This window comes from Cavia porcellus, unplaced genomic scaffold (genome assembly GCF_034190915.1).
Source record: "Cavia porcellus strain 051 isolate PalLab524CR breed Dunkin Hartley unplaced genomic scaffold, mCavPor4.1 scaffold_1, whole genome shotgun sequence".
Lineage (NCBI taxonomy): Eukaryota > Metazoa > Chordata > Mammalia > Rodentia > Caviidae > Cavia > Cavia porcellus.
Window position 1 is genome coordinate 135,068,349 of NW_026947484.1, and position 17,022 is coordinate 135,085,370.

General features: G+C 37.1%; 2 protein-coding genes across 6 annotated transcripts in view; both read right to left on the bottom strand.

The window, feature by feature from the left end:
• Positions 1-1,019: 1,019 nt before the first annotated feature.
• Nras (NRAS proto-oncogene, GTPase) lies at positions 1,020-12,882 on the bottom strand. 2 transcript variants are annotated; one of them, XM_005007753.4, is made up of 7 exons: positions 12,750-12,882; positions 12,125-12,252; positions 10,352-10,530; positions 6,792-6,951; positions 5,185-5,308; positions 4,962-5,001; positions 1,020-4,857 (listed from the first exon to the last, which is right to left on the bottom strand). In XM_005007753.4, exons 2-5 carry the CDS (start codon positions 12,233-12,235, stop codon positions 5,189-5,191), a joined length of 570 nt encoding a protein of 189 aa, XP_005007810.1. In that variant the 5' UTR covers positions 12,236-12,252; positions 12,750-12,882; the 3' UTR covers positions 1,020-4,857; positions 4,962-5,001; positions 5,185-5,188. The 2 variants fall into 2 exon arrangements, with proteins under 2 accessions (XP_005007810.1, NP_001166369.1); NM_001172898.1 differs by lacking the exons at positions 1,020-4,857; positions 4,962-5,001; positions 12,750-12,882 and having other exon boundaries at positions 5,189-5,308; positions 12,125-12,235.
• A 119-nt stretch (positions 12,883-13,001) lies between these two features.
• The window catches only part of Csde1 (cold shock domain containing E1), a 39,490-nt gene continuing 35,469 nt past the window's right edge, over positions 13,002-17,022 (bottom strand). For all 4 annotated transcript variants that reach the window (XM_063255844.1, XM_063255834.1, XM_063255850.1 and 1 more), the window contains 3 exons: positions 15,666-15,829; positions 14,645-14,777; positions 13,002-14,292 (listed from right to left, as the gene is read on the bottom strand). In XM_063255844.1, coding sequence (XP_063111914.1) covers positions 14,245-14,292; positions 14,645-14,777; positions 15,666-15,829 — 345 coding nt within the window. In that variant the 3' untranslated portion in view covers positions 13,002-14,244. The remainder of the gene's footprint in view (positions 14,293-14,644; positions 14,778-15,665; positions 15,830-17,022) is intronic.

Sequence of the window (17,022 nt, forward strand, 5' to 3'; positions counted from 1 at the left end):
CCAGTCTGAACTACAAAGTGAGACCCTGTCTCAAAAAACCAAACCCAAACAAAACAAAAAAAAATAAGTAAAAATAAAGTAGAAAAATTAGTTGAGCAAAGTGTTGCTTGCTTGTAATCCCAGCACCCGGATGCTGAAAGCAGGAAGATCCCAAATTCAAGATCATTTTGTAACACCCTATCTCAAATTTTTAAAAAAAATTTTCAAAAGGGCTGGAGATGTAACTCAGTGTGAGGTCTTGGGTTCAATCCTACTACCAAACCAAACCAAACAATAAAAAGTCAGCTATAGTTGTACCTTGACTCACAAACTCAACTCTCTCCATGATTCTAGTTACAAACTGAACTGGATGAGAAACAAACCAAATTTTCTTATGAGGTCACCAGTGAACCTAATCACTGAATTTGATTTGGTTCTCATTGTACTTGGTTTGCAACCAGAATCAAAATAATCAACTTCATGAACCAAGGCACGACTATATAACTGTATAAAATTAGTGCCTTTACTCCTGCATATTGAAGGGTTAAATATAAGAACTGCAGTAACTCCATAGATAAACTTACATGGACACAAAGGTAGCATACATAGTGGATCAAAACCTGATTTATGTTCTGAGCAGGATGGAACAGTACAGTGTGGGATTTCATCAGGCTACTCAGAAGGGATAGCAATTTAAAATTCATGAATTGTGTATTTCTATAAAATTCCATTTAACATTTTTGGACCCTGGGGTAATTAAAGCCACAGAAAGTAAAATCTCAAGATAAGGAGTACTAATGTATTGAAATAAAATGGGGAGCTTAATTCTTCCAATATTGTCTAACTCACAAAGTCTAAATAAATATTAACTTTTTTTTTCTTAAAGATAGGGTCTCACTATGTAGGCCAGGCTGGCCTTGAAGTCAATGGGATCCTCCTGTCCCAGGGTCCTGAGTGCTGGGATTACTGACATGTACCACCACATCCAACATTAGCTTTCTATGTATGAACATAGCGGGGGGGAAAAAACTGTGACTAAGTAAAGTACTTCCAGTTTTTATTTTTAAACATTATTTAACAAGAAAAACATTCAACCAATTTTTAAAAATTAGGGTGGGTTAATTTACATTAAAAATAATCAACTTAAAATATCAGCCCTTTTCATTTAGGGCCAATGAGGCCAATAGTTCCCATTTAAACAGCAGAATTGTACAACTGATATTTTTAAGTATACTGGATGGCACAGAAATATAAAAGTCATACGACACCTTTTCCCTCCAGAGTGAAGTTCAAACACTTGCTTCTTAGGTTAGTACTTGGACTTTTAAAAATCAGTTATATTTGAAACACTCTTAAAACTAATCTGATAAGCATCCTTTTAAAACAATTCTTATAGAAAACAAATACCTTAATTTTGTGGCACATTAGACTGCTTAAAGTAACACAAATATGAAAAATAATGTACAAGTATTATAATCTTTTGTTTAGAGAAACTACTCAAATAAAATATTTTCCCAATTACCCTTGCTTCTTATAATGTATTAGCTGAGATGAATTATGAAAAGAAAACTGCACCATTTTTTGGTTCTTGGTTGTAGCTGCCAGCTTAAGAGTTCATGACTATAAATAAGCAAAATATGACTATGATCACAAATTAGAGAACAGGAAAAAAAAAATCCCAAATCTTTTTTAAAGTTCTTGTCCATCTTTGTTTTCAAGTCATGATGTAAATTCACAGCAGTTTAAAGATGATGAAAGATTAGACTGGGGACTCACTAGAGCAGATTAATTTTATACTCCTACAGAATCAAGTGTGTTACAAAGTATGTTACTAAATTAGCATTGCATAGTAGACTACTGGAGCAAATACAGCGTTTAACAGATTCAGATTAGGCCTGGTAGCCTTTAGACACAACATCTTATCTTCACACTCTCCAATGTGCAACCTTGTAAAGAAAAAAAAAACACACACACATCCAACTAAATCATAAACAAATTATGTAATTTCTGACAGCTGGCCAGGCACTTTATGCTGGGGAAAGTGAGTTTGAGATTCTGAGGTACACATTTTCAGCAGTCACAAACATACTCCACAAACTATATTTTACGCCACCTTGCTGAACTTACTCAGCTTTTTAACACTAAGTTTGCCACTCTGTTGTGCCAAAGTGTAACCTTTAAAGAAGCCATTAAAAGACCTTTTCAAGTTTAAATCCTGGCCCCATTTGGATTCTTTGCTTCTGTGCTTGGAACATACTTGAGAAAACTTTAGATACATACAAGGACTTTCTCCCTAATTTGGTGATGAATTTAGGAGAAGTTTTAGAAAAGGTTAGACTGCTAGTCACAAAAGACACTTAAAACCAATCATGCACAAACTTAGAATATGACTGAGGTGATAAACCTAAAGGGGCAGCGCAGAGTCTTTATTTACAGATGTCAGCCCTACTATGAATGTACCCAACGTTAGGAGTACAACTCTCTGGATTTATTGTTCTCTGGGCATAGTACATGTTTCTTCCCCTCTTCTGAATTAATTTCAAGGTAATGTGGAATTTGTGTAATAAATGAAAATTCATACTAGGAGATAAAGAGAGCTCTAAGTATTTAGATATAAGAACAGAAAGTAGCCATTTTGGAATAGGTCTTTCAAGTAAGTTATACATTTTTCATTAGAATTACCAGAGCTGGGCATGTAGCTCCTGGGTAAAATGCTCATGAACAGATCAGTTGTTTAGTATGTGCAAGATTCAAGGTTCAATCCCCAGTACCACAAAAAAGGAGGGGGGGAGAATTACCAGAGCATTATATGCAAAGGGAAATACCAAGCCTCCACATCCTCCTAACAAGTTAAGTAATTTTTAAATTTTTTCCTCAAATAACAATTCAAGCCAAAGGATACTTTTTGTTTTGAACAAATCATTAGCTTTTCTTTCCTGAAATGCAGGCTAATTTATGAGTAACTGTTTAAAACCCTTTAAAAAACATTCTAAATAAATAAAATTTAAAAAAAATTTTTGATCTGAGAGTCAGGCATGGTGGTATATGCTTGTAATCCCAGTACTCTCAGAGGCTAAGGCAAGAGATCGCAAGTTTGAGCCCAGCCTGGGCAATTTAGTGAGACCCTATCTCAAAATATGAAAGGTGCGGGGAATATAGTTCAGTGCAAAGGCCCTGAGTTCAATCCCCAATTCTAAAAAACAAATCAAACAGCCAAACTAAACCAAACCAAAAACAATAGCCACACACAACAAAAATCACGTCCCCAAATAAAAACTTAAAAAAAAAAAAAAAATTCTGAGTATCCTTATTCTCAAAAGAATGAGAAAATATATAGGCTTAGTTTCCATATGGTTAACAAAAAAAGGAGGTTTCTAAATACTTTAGTTTTTTTAACCTGAGCCTCCTAAGGATACCAAGCTTTTCCAGTTCCAGTAAAGCACTCATGCTAATTGACCCTTTTCCTTGCAGGGCTAACAGCAGGCATCTAGCAAAACTGGAGTTATGATCAAATGATGCTAGCTGGTTTGTTCAAGTTTTGAAATTGTGGCCCTGGCCCATCAGCGCTACACTTTACTCAACTGAAACAATTTGAGTTTCTGTTGCTGTGGAGTAAGAGGCAAAGAGTGAATTGACAAAGGGACTAAAGAATTAAGAATTAAGAATATGGTATGTAGTGAAAATATAATTTGCCTGTTAATGAACCACTCACAGATATGAAATAAGCCCACATCAAATTTTTACAATAGTGGGATAACTACAAATGTAAGCTTTCTGGTGTGATCCAAATTTATCAATAAGCTAGAAGGAATAAATCAAATATTTATAGGCAGTAACCCATGAAAAAGGAGAGATCAGACAAAATTAAGAGAAATTATTCATAATCATTTCTACTTTCATCTTTTTCTGGGGAAAACCCAGAAACAGGCCTCTAAGAAAACAATCTTCATATGTTAAGAAATGGCATCTGCTATTATACAGGTGTACGTTTCCCTCAAAGACAGACAGGTCATAGATATTTTCATATTTCATGGTTAAGACCTGAATTCCACTTAAGTATTGTAAAGGAAGTCTAAAACCACTTCTAGGAAAAAGGCACTTTGTTACTGAAGTTGGATTTAACTTCATAAAAGTTGAAAAGACCAGGATAGACTTCAAAGTCACTTTTGTATTTACCGTTCTTCTTTTCAGTAGTTGGGACTGAACTGAGGAGTGCTCTAATACTAAACTACCCCAGCAAATTTATTCATTTATTTATTTATGAGACGGGATCTCACCAAATTACCCAGCCTGCCTTTGAACTTGTGATCCTCCTGCCCCAGCCTCCCAAACGGTTTAGATCATACACATGTGCTACCACACCTGGCTTCATTTTTGTATTTATGAATACAGAGCAGATGCCAGTTTGTAAAATATAGCTGATAACACTATAAATCAACCATTCAGCAACATAATTATCTTCTTGGCACAACAGTACTTTATGACATTTCTCCAAAATCTAACATAGGTCAGTTCCAAGTTCAAAAATAAAAAGGAAAATAAAAATCACCAGCGGTTGCTAACTTTAGAGCTCAAGACTTTTTAAGAGAATTTCAATCTACAGTTTGGTTCTGTTTCAGACCAAGTTGCTTTTTGGATGGCAGAAGTGTTTGTTTTTTGTTGGGGAGAGCCCAGGGCAGAAAATTATTGGGGAATTAACAAGAGGTGCATTTCTCTGGTCAGACAACCAAGTGAGGAGGTAGTTATTCTGAGAAGTTCTCAAGCAGAGACTGTGCTCATACACTGAGAGGTGGACAAACAGCAGGAGCTTCTCTGAGATGAAGAGAGCAACAGGGATACTTCTCCTCCAGGGAAGTCAGGACCAGGGTATCAGTGCAGCTGAAATAAAGGTGGAATGTGTATGAGTGACACACAGAACATGAGACAAACTCTAAGAATTGAATTCTTATTTGAATGACAGTATATTTTCAAATGTGGCCTACCTTGAAAGTGGCTCTTTTCTGATAGAACTTTGTTAAATATCTATAAAAAACAAAACAAAACAAAAAACATGTCTTAGTACTCTCAGAAAAGGTGCCAAAAAGAAAACAATTTATAATTAAATACAAAGTCACACTTGTTAAATAGCAACAGAGAAGTAACATTAACACTCCTCCCAACTGCCTCACACTACATAATAATTATGTCAAGAGATTACACGCTTACCTTGTTACATCACCACACATGGCAACCCCATACAACCTTGAGTCCCATCATCATTGCTGTTGAGTTTTTTCATTCTGTACTGGCGTATTTCTCTTACGAGTGTGTAAAATGCATCTTCAACACCCTATGAAAGAAGAAAGAATCCTTTCCTCTGAAAGGCCAGCTCAACTGACACAATCCACATTGTAAGTTTTCATTTCTATTTCTTTATACGGATTTAAAGCTTCAATTACTAAAATAATAGCTGATAAAATAGGGTGACTGAGCCGGGTGTGCTGGCACATGCTTATAATCTCAGCACTTGGGAAGCTGAGGTAGGAGGATCATTGTGAATTTGAGGCCAGCCGGGACTACACAGTGAGTTCAAGGTCAGCCTGAACTATGTAGCAGGACCCTCTCAAAAGAGGGAGGGAAGGAAGGAAGGAAGGAAGGAAGGAAGGAAGGAAGGAAGGAAGGAAGGAAAGAAAGAAAAGAAAAAGGTGACTTAGAAAGAAGACACTAAAAGTTTAACATTTCTATTTAGTCAACAGGGTAATACATCAATGGCATACTGTGGAGGAAAAAAATTCAGTGAAAAGAAAAAGGCTAATGTGAGACACACAAAACAGAACCTCCATGTTTAAAGATTCCAGTCAGGAAGGATTATGCCTTAAAACAATGCTTAGTGTTGATAGTAAAAGTATTAATACTTATAGAAAATTATTATTATTGGTACCAAAGATCGAACTCAACCTCACACTTGGTAGGCAGGTGTTTATGCTGCTGAGCAAAATCCCTGGCCCAGAAAATTATTTTGAGAAAAGGTCTCAACTATGTTTCCCAGACTTGTCTCAAATTCATGGATTCAAGCAATCCTATCTCAGCCTCTCAAGTAGCTGAGACTACAAAAGCATACTACCATTCTATAGTGATACATGTATATTCATATTTATGGTAGCACAGTTCATAATAGCTAAGCTCTGGAAACAAACTAGATGCCCACCAATAAAGAAAACATGGTATGATTGTTCTTCAGCTATAAAGAATGAAATAATGTCATCTGGAGGAAAATGGATGGCTCTTGAAACCATAACATTACGTGAAATACGACAAGCAAAGATAAATATTGCATGATTTCTATGTTTGAGAACCCAAAATGTAAAATAAAGGGGAAAGATGGTAGGAAAGAGGAAGGCAGACTTTTGGAGGCTGGGAAACAGGATCAAAGGAAGGGAAAGTAGGTAATAAAAGGATAAAAAATGATCTAGATATGAAAAAATACAAATATAATAGATACGATTACATATACAATCCCCCAAAACAAGTATTATATAAATTTAGTAGTTAAAACTTCTCTGCCTTAATCACATACCAGTCCAATTATTTTAATATAGGATTGATCAAACAATGTGTATGTTAATACACAAGAAGATGCTAATACAACCAGAAATATAAAGACAACAATTTTATCAAATTTATTTGATACAAGAATCAATTAGTTGAAACGACACTTGTCTGAGCAGTGCTTGGGACACTCAGTATGGAAACAAACATGCTGCCCCAGGGACCCTTGGGATAAACTGTTAAGTGGTTAAACCCTTGCACAGACGCTTGAAGCCCTATCATACCTGTCTGGTCTTGGCTGAGGTTTCAATGAATGGAATCCCGTAACTCTTGGCCAGTTCATGGGCTTGTTTTGTGTCAACAGTCCTTGTTGGCAAATCACACTTGTTCCCTACCAGCACCATAGGTACATCATCTGAGTCTTTTACTCGTTTAATCTGCTCCCTAAAATAGGGAATATGTTATAAGAAAAATAAACTTTTGGAAAGGAATAGATTGGTAGGGCAAAAGAGAAGCTGGCAGGTTGTACTAAGCCCTGTTAGCTTCTATTTTGAGTTTCTCATTTTTTTGACCACTTAAAAGAATCTTGTATACAAACAGACTGGTTGAGAGGTGATGCAGTAGCCTTAGGAAGACTGTAACAGTTCACTTCCTAATGAAAATGAGTGGCTAACTTATCTTGACACATGTTTTTGTTAGACTCTCCAAAGCTTGCTTCTGGATTCAAAAACAACCAGAAATCACTGTAATGTCTGAAGTATAAAAAATAAAGTTTTCTGCCTTTAAACATTTTTGTTCTCTGGAGTGACAGCTTTTAATGGAAGATAACCTAATTCACTTTTCAAGATGAGTAGTACCAAGTATTTTTCACAAGTAAAATTACAGCTGGAAGTCTAAGATGTAAAACAGAAAACACTAGAACTACTCTTAATAAAGAGAATGGGTGGCTGAAAGATGCACAACAAAAGACAGTATTTTCTGCAATGACCTATGAGACATACCACACAGCCGTTTACAAGTTGTTGATTCTTTTGACCAACATTAAATAGAACTTTATGCAATAATGGAAATGTTTCATCTGCACTAACATGGTAGTCACTAGTCGTGTAACAATCAGCACTTTAAAAGTCATTTGTTAATATGGTCAATAATTTTTTTTTTGTCTTTTTCGTTTTTTATCAGTACCGGGGATCGAACTCACGACTGCCTGCTTGCAAGGCAGGCGCTTATGCCGCTGAGCTAAATCCCCAGCCCCAATATGGTCAATAATTTTTCAATCTGACTTAATTTTAATTTAAACGTAAACAACCATATCTGGTTGTGGCTAACTTACTGCACAGTAGTACTCTAAAATTTACATTTTGATTATAGTTATGTACCCACACTGCTTTTCACTGGCTATTTGCAGAACTGTACACTGGTATTGTGGTAGTGGTCAATTTTTTTGTCTTTTTGAGACAGTGTTTCACTATGCAGTTCAGGATGGCCTTGAACTCACTTTGTAGCCTACTGCCCTTAAACTTGCAGCAATTCTTCTGCTTCCTGGTAGCAGCCTACATTAAAGAAAATCAGTACCGGGGATTGAACTATGACTGCGCGCTCGCAAGGCAGGCGCTTATGCCGCTTAACTAAATCCCCAGCTCCAGGAATATTTTAAATAGCCTCAAGTACATGAACCATGTATGGTCAGATAACTATTGTTCTTTACCACTCTCTGAGGATCTGGGAAAATTTCCTTGTGGTGCCAGTGTAATGTTTTTTTCTGAGCAATTAATGTGCTAGCAGCATACAGATGTTTATTTATTTATTTATAGACAGGATCTTGCTATGTAGTCCAGGGTTGGCCTTGAACTATGTATGTAGCCATGCTGGGCAGCAATCCTCCTGCCTCAGCCTCCTCAGTACTCAGATTAGAGGCATGGTCACCTGGCTTTTCCCTTGCTTCTTGAGCTTATTTTTTATGAACTTTTCTCTTGCCATACTACGTGAAGAAATGCTTTGTAAAGAAAAATGACTTCTAGGAAGTCAACAAACGGTTCCAAGTGTTGGGAACTTACATTAAGGGCAGCTGTTGCTAAGTGTCCATGAAATAGGTCCCAGAGTATCACCCTCACCAAAAACAGTAAAATCTGAGGACATGCATACCTTATGTAAAATGGTGTATTATTTGTACATAACACGTACACTTAGGCTATGTGTAATATCTAATATAAAGTAAATGCTATGTAAATAGTTTTTATAGTATACTGTTTAGAGAATGAGAAAATCCTATCTATATTTGATCGATTTTTTCCCATAAGTTGTCTAAATCTGAAGATGTAACACTTTCAGAAAGGAAGGGCTGTATTTCTAGACAGAAAAAAATGCAAGTGAAGACAGTATGGCCTGGGTTTGAGGCCAAACTAGACAACATAACTGAGTTCAAGGCCAGCTGCACTACCCAGTGAGACCCGGCCTCAAACAAACCAAATAAATAAATAAATAAATAAATAAAATAGCTAGGCATTGTGGTGTACACCTATAACCTAGCATTCAGCAGGCTGAGGCAGGAGAATCATATAAGTTGAGGCGAGCCTGGGTTACATAACTGAGTTTAAGGGCAGCCTGTACTAACTACATAGTGAAATCCTAACAAATATGTTTTGAACTAATTTGCAGAGCAGGTATGTTCATCTTCACTGAAAATACACAAGGATTCAAAGTTGCACACATAATTTATGGAACAGGCACCGTTCTAAATGATTTACATAGTGACTGACTTATCTGTACAAGTGGGGGTTTTTTTTGGTACCAGGTTTCAAACTCATGACCTTGTGCTTGCTTTTTTTTTTCCTGTACAAGTCTTAAGAGGTAGGAACTATTATCTCCTTAGTATAAACAAGGAAACTCAGACACAGTTTACACACAGTAATTTGCCCAAAGTCACATAGCTAATAAATGATGGAACGAAGTTTTAATCTGGGTGGAGACATATTTTTAACCACTGTATTTTTTGCTTATAGAACAGTGCTTGGAAAAAAAAAGCACCCTGGATTTTTGGTTCTGCTGTTACTAATATCAGTCCTAACTTAGAAATCCAACAAATCACCTTCTAAACTCTATTTTTTGATTATGTAAAATAAAGAATGCTATAGCAGAATTTTGTTTTTGGGAAGGGTCTGTATAATTCTTAATGGGCCTGGACTTACTATGTAACCCAGGCTGACCCTGAACTCGTGGCAATCCTGGCTCAGCTGCCCAGGTGATGCTGCTGCAGCCAGGGCTTTCACACTGAACTACATTTCTTTTTAAAACTTTGAAGTCACTAAGTCACTAAATTGTTCTTGCTGAGCTCAACCTAATTTTCTTGCCTTAGCTTTCCATAATCCAAGTATTACAGGCATAGGCTACCATGTCTGGATTGCACTAGAACTTTTTATGAACCAATCTAGCTTTTAAATTTTATAGTTCTATAGAGAAAGTCCATTTTTATATGCCTTTGCCTCACTTTCATCTTTATTTACTATTTGTTTCTATGATCTTATCCTACTACTTATCAAAGAATAATCTCAGGCATATTTTCCTCCAAAAAATTCCTTTGTGATCTCTCATTACAATACCTCTAGTTCTGAACTGTCCCTAGTACCAACATTTATTTGTTATTAAACATTACAGTATGAAATAAAAATATGTATTTCAGTATTTGCTTTCAGTAATAACCTAATTCCTTATCTCAAACAACTTGAAACTAACTTTCCCATAATAAAAAAGCTTCATCTTCCCTAAGTATGGTATCCTTATTTCTCTATAAAGTTTCAGAACACTCTTAAGACCATCCTTTCAGAAAAAACAATGTTCCTAGTACCTGTAGAGGTTAATATCTGCAAATGATTTGCTATTATTGATGGCAAACACACAGAGGAAGCCTTCGCCTGTCCTCATGTATTGGTCTCTCATGGCACTGTACTCCTCTTGTCCAGCTGTATCCAGAATATCCAACAGACAAGTTTCACCATCTATAACCACCTGTTTTCGGTAAGAATCCTGGGGGTAGGATGGGAGGAGATTAAATTTTTATTAAAAATCACAGGAAATGGAATATTTTTACCAAGGAAAAAAAGCTTCTAATTATTTCGGTTCCTTCCTGTGCATCTGAGTTGTCCCTCAAACTGTTTACAATTTCAAACAGAAAGTACTTAATGTCACTCTAGAATAAAGCCCCAAATTCAATTCACCTGCAGGAAAAAATGTAAAAAAATAGCACTACTGCAGTTAGGAAACTATATACAAATTTAGGTCCATAGCATATTATACTAAGCCATGAACCAGACTGCTTTCAGCTGTTTATTTTACTTTTACAATTCTAAACATACCTCAACCAATTAGAACCTATTCCTGGATAAAGAATCATTTGTGAGTTTTTTACCCCAGATGTTTGTTTTGAGACAAGGTCTCACTATGCAGTTCAGGTTGGCCTTGAACCATGTACCCCAAGCTGGACTCAAAACTTGCAAAGATCTCCCTGCCTTAGCCTCCTGATTGCTGAGATTACAGCGTGCTCCATCATGCCCAGCTCAATGTTTACGACTACATATGCAAGTATCTTTTGTTTCAGAAAGAGAATACCACCAGAAATATTTTTCTTATCATAACAGATTATATCTTTGGGAGATATTTCTGATCAAATTTTTAAAGTTTCCTAACAAAGTACAATTAATTTTTCAGGACAAAAGGCATAATCATATACAAATACTTCTAATTTGGCTTTATAAAGGTAATTTTACTTGTATTTTAGTAATGTTTGGAAGATCTCATTTGTGGTATTGGAAATATACTATCCTGTCATCTGGTTGGAGGTTACGAGTATACACAAATGTAACCAGAGCTGTACACGAAAAGATTTATGTATTTCAATATGTAACTTACCTCAATACAGATAATTCTGAAAAATATTATGATCCATTTTAATGGCAGCTGTATTAGAAGTCAGTTACATTTAAGTACTCAGTAGCTACATGATAGGGAAGCCAGGAGTAAATTAAATAAACTACAAGTTTGGGTTTTTTAAAAAAAATTTGAGACAGGGTCTTGCTATGTTTGTTGCCCAGGCTTGCCTTCAACTTGAGGTGACCCTCCTGCCTCAGCCTCCTGAGTACTGAGATAACAGGTGTGCACCACCAAACCCAGGTAGAAATAAACATTTCTAAACTGAACCAAACTAAGAAACTTAAAGAGCCTTAGACATCACTCCTTAAAGACAATTTGTAACATCATCTCATAACAAAAGAATCTTCAAAAATGCACTATTATGCAATACTTTTACTGAAATTATCTCCTATTAAATCAATTTCTTTAGGTATTTATCTCTAATAGTTGTCATATATGAAAAAAGAATGAATTACATACTGCGTTTGCAAGTTTGCATAGTTGTTAAAAAACTACTTCTAAACAAAATCTTTAGCAGCTAATAAAAACAACTCCACACAAAAAGTTTGATTGTTATTACTGTATAAGGAATACAAAGTAACTTTTTACTTTCAAATTTTTTTCCTTTGCTTCTAAAAAGTGAGTAAAAGTCAAAGGTGAGGGAAAACAAAGTGAGAGGTAGATCAGCCTGCAGACTAGCAGTGGATCTCACCTCTATGGTGGGATCATATTCATCGACAAAGTGGTTCTGAATTAGCTGGATGGTCAGTGCACTTTTCCCGACACCACCTGCTCCAACCACCACCAGTTTATACTCAGTCATTTCACACCAGCAAGAACCTGTGGGAAAGCAGTAATTAGGATTAACTGGCAAGCTAGATTCTAGATTTCTATAATCAATAGTAACTAAAACCAGTTGGAAATACATTGGTTTCATACACGTGACCCTCCAGAGTTCTCAGAAGTGATTCAGGAAGCAAAAATACTTGCAGGTTAACGTGGCAACACATTTCTGAGTTAAAAGCTTTCTAGCTAACCCCACCCCGCGTCTATTTTCAATCACGTCTGGTCCCCGCCCTCAGCTGAAGGTAAAGGAACCCCCGATCCCTTCCAACTCATACATCGCCTTTTCAGCTCGGGGGCCGGGGGAGAGTGCCTCCAGACCGCGACTCCCTTCCATTCACCATTGGTCTCCAAAGATTTAGCCGCAATCGGCCCCAAATGAAGGACCCCCGCCCAAGGCCTTTGTCTCCATTTCATATATTCCGCGCGATCCCAGGCATCAGCGGGACGCCGGTACGCAGCAAAGCCCAACGCTACACTCCTAAGACCCTTACCTCAAGCTCTGCCGCCCCAGCTTCAAAAGGATATAGAATCTCAACCCTGAGAAACGTTGAGGACCCCGGAACCGCCATGAACAGCCCCCACCAGGGAGCGGCACTTCCTGCCCCGCCCGCTACGTAATCAGCCGGCGCCCGGGCCCGAGTCCCCGCCCCGGCCACGTGGGCCAATGACCTAGTCACGAGGGCGGCCGCACCCAGACCGGCGTCTCCCTCCCAGGTCGTTTCAATAATGAAAGCGCTAGGTGCTAGTGTCTCAAAAATCAGTAAAACTTTATTCGCTTCCATTCTTTCGCCAGTAACATAAAATTGGAGAAAGCAAAAATGTTTCGTGTTTACAAAGATAAATGGCCTCTTTTATCCAGAGTTCAAAACCTCAAACAACGGGGAAGATAAACGCGCCCTCCCCCACATCCCCTGAGCTGACCCTCGTCATCTCAAAACAGCCTTCTGTCCATTGGCTATGGACCCTGTATATAGCCAATTCAAGATAAAGGCCAAGGAATCAGACCAATCCATTCCCGTGATATAAAGTTGAACAGAAGCTACACCAAGGGTCAGGTGCCTGTATTTAACAGGACACAGGAACCAGGCGGTTACTTACAAAAAAAACAAGATTCATTTCAGGCACAACTTTTTTTATTTTTTTTGTTTTGTTTTTTAATCAGTAAAAGAAATTGGGTCCTAGAAGCTGCAGTGATCTAAGCAGCAACAAATTTGTGCATTCGTCTTTTTTTCTTTTAAATACGATTAAATTATTACACTCCTGGCACACTTCATTTGCCTGAAATTCTGCACCCTACATACTAATTGTAAAGTTATTAACCCCCATCCCCGGGGGTGGGGGGACCTACTCTGGGGAGATAATTACCACTGAAATCTACCCAAACTTTGTTAAGTATATTGTGACAAGATTATAAATGATATGAAAAATAACATTTTAACATTTGGCCATCAACTTAAAATGGTTTGCCTATACAAATTTTTGTAATTTTAAAAATGTAATATATTCTACCCTCCTATGGTCCTCAGAATTAAAGCATAATGAACAGGAAAGAAAAGGAGAAGAATGCAACTGACTTCAAAGGCAGAACATCTTGCCAGGAGTAATGAAGGTAGAGTATATACTAAATCATCAAGTGCAGAATTTCATAGGGCCAACAAGGTAACAGTCTATGTTTCATTTATACAGGCGAAGTGGATTTTGCAATTACCAGTTGCGTTAAATGCACCAAATAAAGCTCCTAAAGTGATACTATAAGGCGCCACCTTAAGTTCTCCAGGCTGCAACTGTGCATAATTTTAAAATGGTTTCTTAAATTTATTTATTTTTTTAAACATAACACGAGGAAGGTGTTAAAACTGGTGTAATAGCTCAATAGAATAAGTTTTCCAGATTTTGGGAGGGATGAAGAGGGAGATATTCAGAACCCTTCACCAGAATCCCCCCAGCTTGATCATAGTGGATTAAGGATGTGCTTTGTGGACGTGGTTAGTCAATGACACCAGCCTGACGTATCTTTCTTTCTGCACCAAATCCCTGCAAGAAATAAAATTTTTGCAGTTAATGAACTGGATGCATAAGAATGAACAGTGCATTCCAAATGTACTACCAAATTACCAAGTTTTAAATCACGTTAAATCACTACCAGATCTTTCCAGAGGTGAAACCTACTTTATACCCTCAGTTACATACAAAGTATCTGGAGCAGAAATGTGCTTCTTACTGAAAGCAAACAATATGTCAGGGGTTGAACCAATGTGTAGGGAACCTCAACTAGTTATATGCAATGCTGAAGTTCCTTGCTTCATTATGTTCTCTAATCTGTGTTGGCAAAGGACTTTCAGCTGGCTGCCAACAAGGCCTATTAAAAAAAAAAAAAAAATCATACCATTGAGTTATCTGGTCCCCTTGGCTGACGAAGAACCATTAGGCGAGGAGCACTGGCATCATCCAGGGTGATATTCTTCAAGCGATTGACCAGTCGATCAGGTCGGGGGGCTGCAACAGCCTTGGGGCCCTCGCTGCAATAAGTCAACAGGTGAAAAGAAGCAACACTTGGTGGGAAGAAAACAAGCACTTGCAGAGGAATGTGTCCTAACTGCCCAAATGACTCACTTTTAATAAACGGAAATCTTGTCTCATCCAGACAACTAGCTAGCAAGACAAGACAGACAAGTTTGCGTGTGTTTTAAATGTTTTCCCAACTCAAGGTTCCAACTATATAGGAGCAGGAAGAATTATCTGGTGAGTGTCGACCCGAGACTTGTCTGCAATTGGAGACCAATTCCACAAATACATAAAACAGCACACTAGAAAAGCTTACAAAGTGAAACATGAAGAAATATTTACATATTCTTAGTTCCTCTCATATTAACATCGTAATTTTTTAAAGGCATAGGAATCAGGGTAACTTAAAAGTATACAAAATTGGGATGTGTGTGTGTGTGTGTGTATGTGACAGAGCTCAAGCTGGTCTTAAGTTTGCTATATGTAGGCCAAGTCAAAACTTGCAATCCTCCTGCCACAACATTCTGAGTTCTGTGATTACAGCCTATACTACCCAACCCAGATAAACATTCTAATTTTAGCAGCATATATACTAGAAATGGCTTGATAGAAGGAAAGAAGCTAATAAGCAGAATTCTTTAAGATAAAATACTACAGAGTATTTTTATGTTTAAGATCTAGCTTAGTACAGGGCCTAAATGCTTCACTGGGCCAAATTTATTTAGACCATAGGTCAGGTAATAAGGCCAAAAGCAGAAAGTATCAAGAAATAACCTAAAAATGGCAAAAAGGGAGGTTGGGGGAAATCAGGCACGGAAGAATAAAGAAATAGGATAAAGGTAAGACTAGTGAAGTTAAGAGAGTGCCTACTGGGATTATTAATCCAATCACAACAAACTCACCAGACTCGCCAAACATTACAGGCACTGCACTTGCCAGTGCGCTGGTTAAGAATCACTGAGAACTCCACCTCGTCTCCTGCCTGTAGCTCAATGCCATCCTGAACTTCTTTCACATGGAAAAAGAGCTTCTTGCTATCTCCTACTTCATAGTTAATGAAGCCAAACTAAAAAACAAAACAAAAACAATAGCTGAAAAAAGAATACTCTCTCAAAGAAAAACAAATAAACAAAAAAAGAACCCCTCATTTTGAAGCTTAATGCCTAATCAGAAAGATTTATAAAACATGAAATCAGTATCAATACTCTTATTTAACTGCTCATGTGGTAAAATGTGCCAGGGAAGAAATATCTCTGAAATCACTATCACGCATTTTATTACATGCATAGCTAAAACAAAGAGAAGGTAGTATAAATTTAGGAAAAGGAGAAATGAAGGAAATGAAAAGAATTAAAAATGTGTTACGTACATACACCAACTTTGCATAAAGAATACAATTATTACACATTTCAAATATGTAATAACAATAAAAAAAAAATAAATTTGGGGGAGGTGGGTAAGGTACAGTAATGGGATCCAAACCAAGCTACATTCTCCCCATCCCTTTGAGACAGGCTCTTATCAATTAAGTTGTCAGGCTCAAATTTGAGATATACTCCTGAGTCAGTCTCCCACAGTACTTGACTATAGATGTGAACCACCATACATGTGTTTTCGGAATTTAAAAAAACCTTCAGGCAGCCATTAATTGAACACAGTAATCATTTTGATCTCCTCTAGAATTAAGCTGGGTATAGTATTAAGAGAGAGAGCCACACAATGATGTAGTAATACCTAGATTGTCAAACAGCTCCAAACTTGAACTTTACACTAGTTAAACAGCAAAGTTCAGAAACAATCTGTTCATTGTTCAGAACTTTACTTGACAGTGGAACCAAAAAAAACACAAAAACAACCCACTTGAAAACATGTGTCTCTTTTCACCATATACACAAAGTGGAGATTAAGTGCCTGCCACTCTCGTCCAGATAACATACAATGTGTGACTTGACATTGTGCTTTCCACAATTTTTTTTGCAGTTATTTGCATAGAATATTGTAATCATGGTTTGAAAGACAGTAGTGATACCAGCAGTAAAGAGGAAATTTGTGAGGAACACAAATGAATGAAATCATTGCAAAATTTGTAGAAATCCTGGAAAAATAAATTTGTAAGTATAATTTTGAGGCCTCAGAGCCAATAATTTGGCTTCCCATTATTTCTTTTCTTGAGACAAGGTTTCACTATGTAGTTGAGGCTGTCCTCAAAATTGCAGTGATCCTCCAGCCTCAGCTTCCCAAGTGCTGGAATTACAGGTG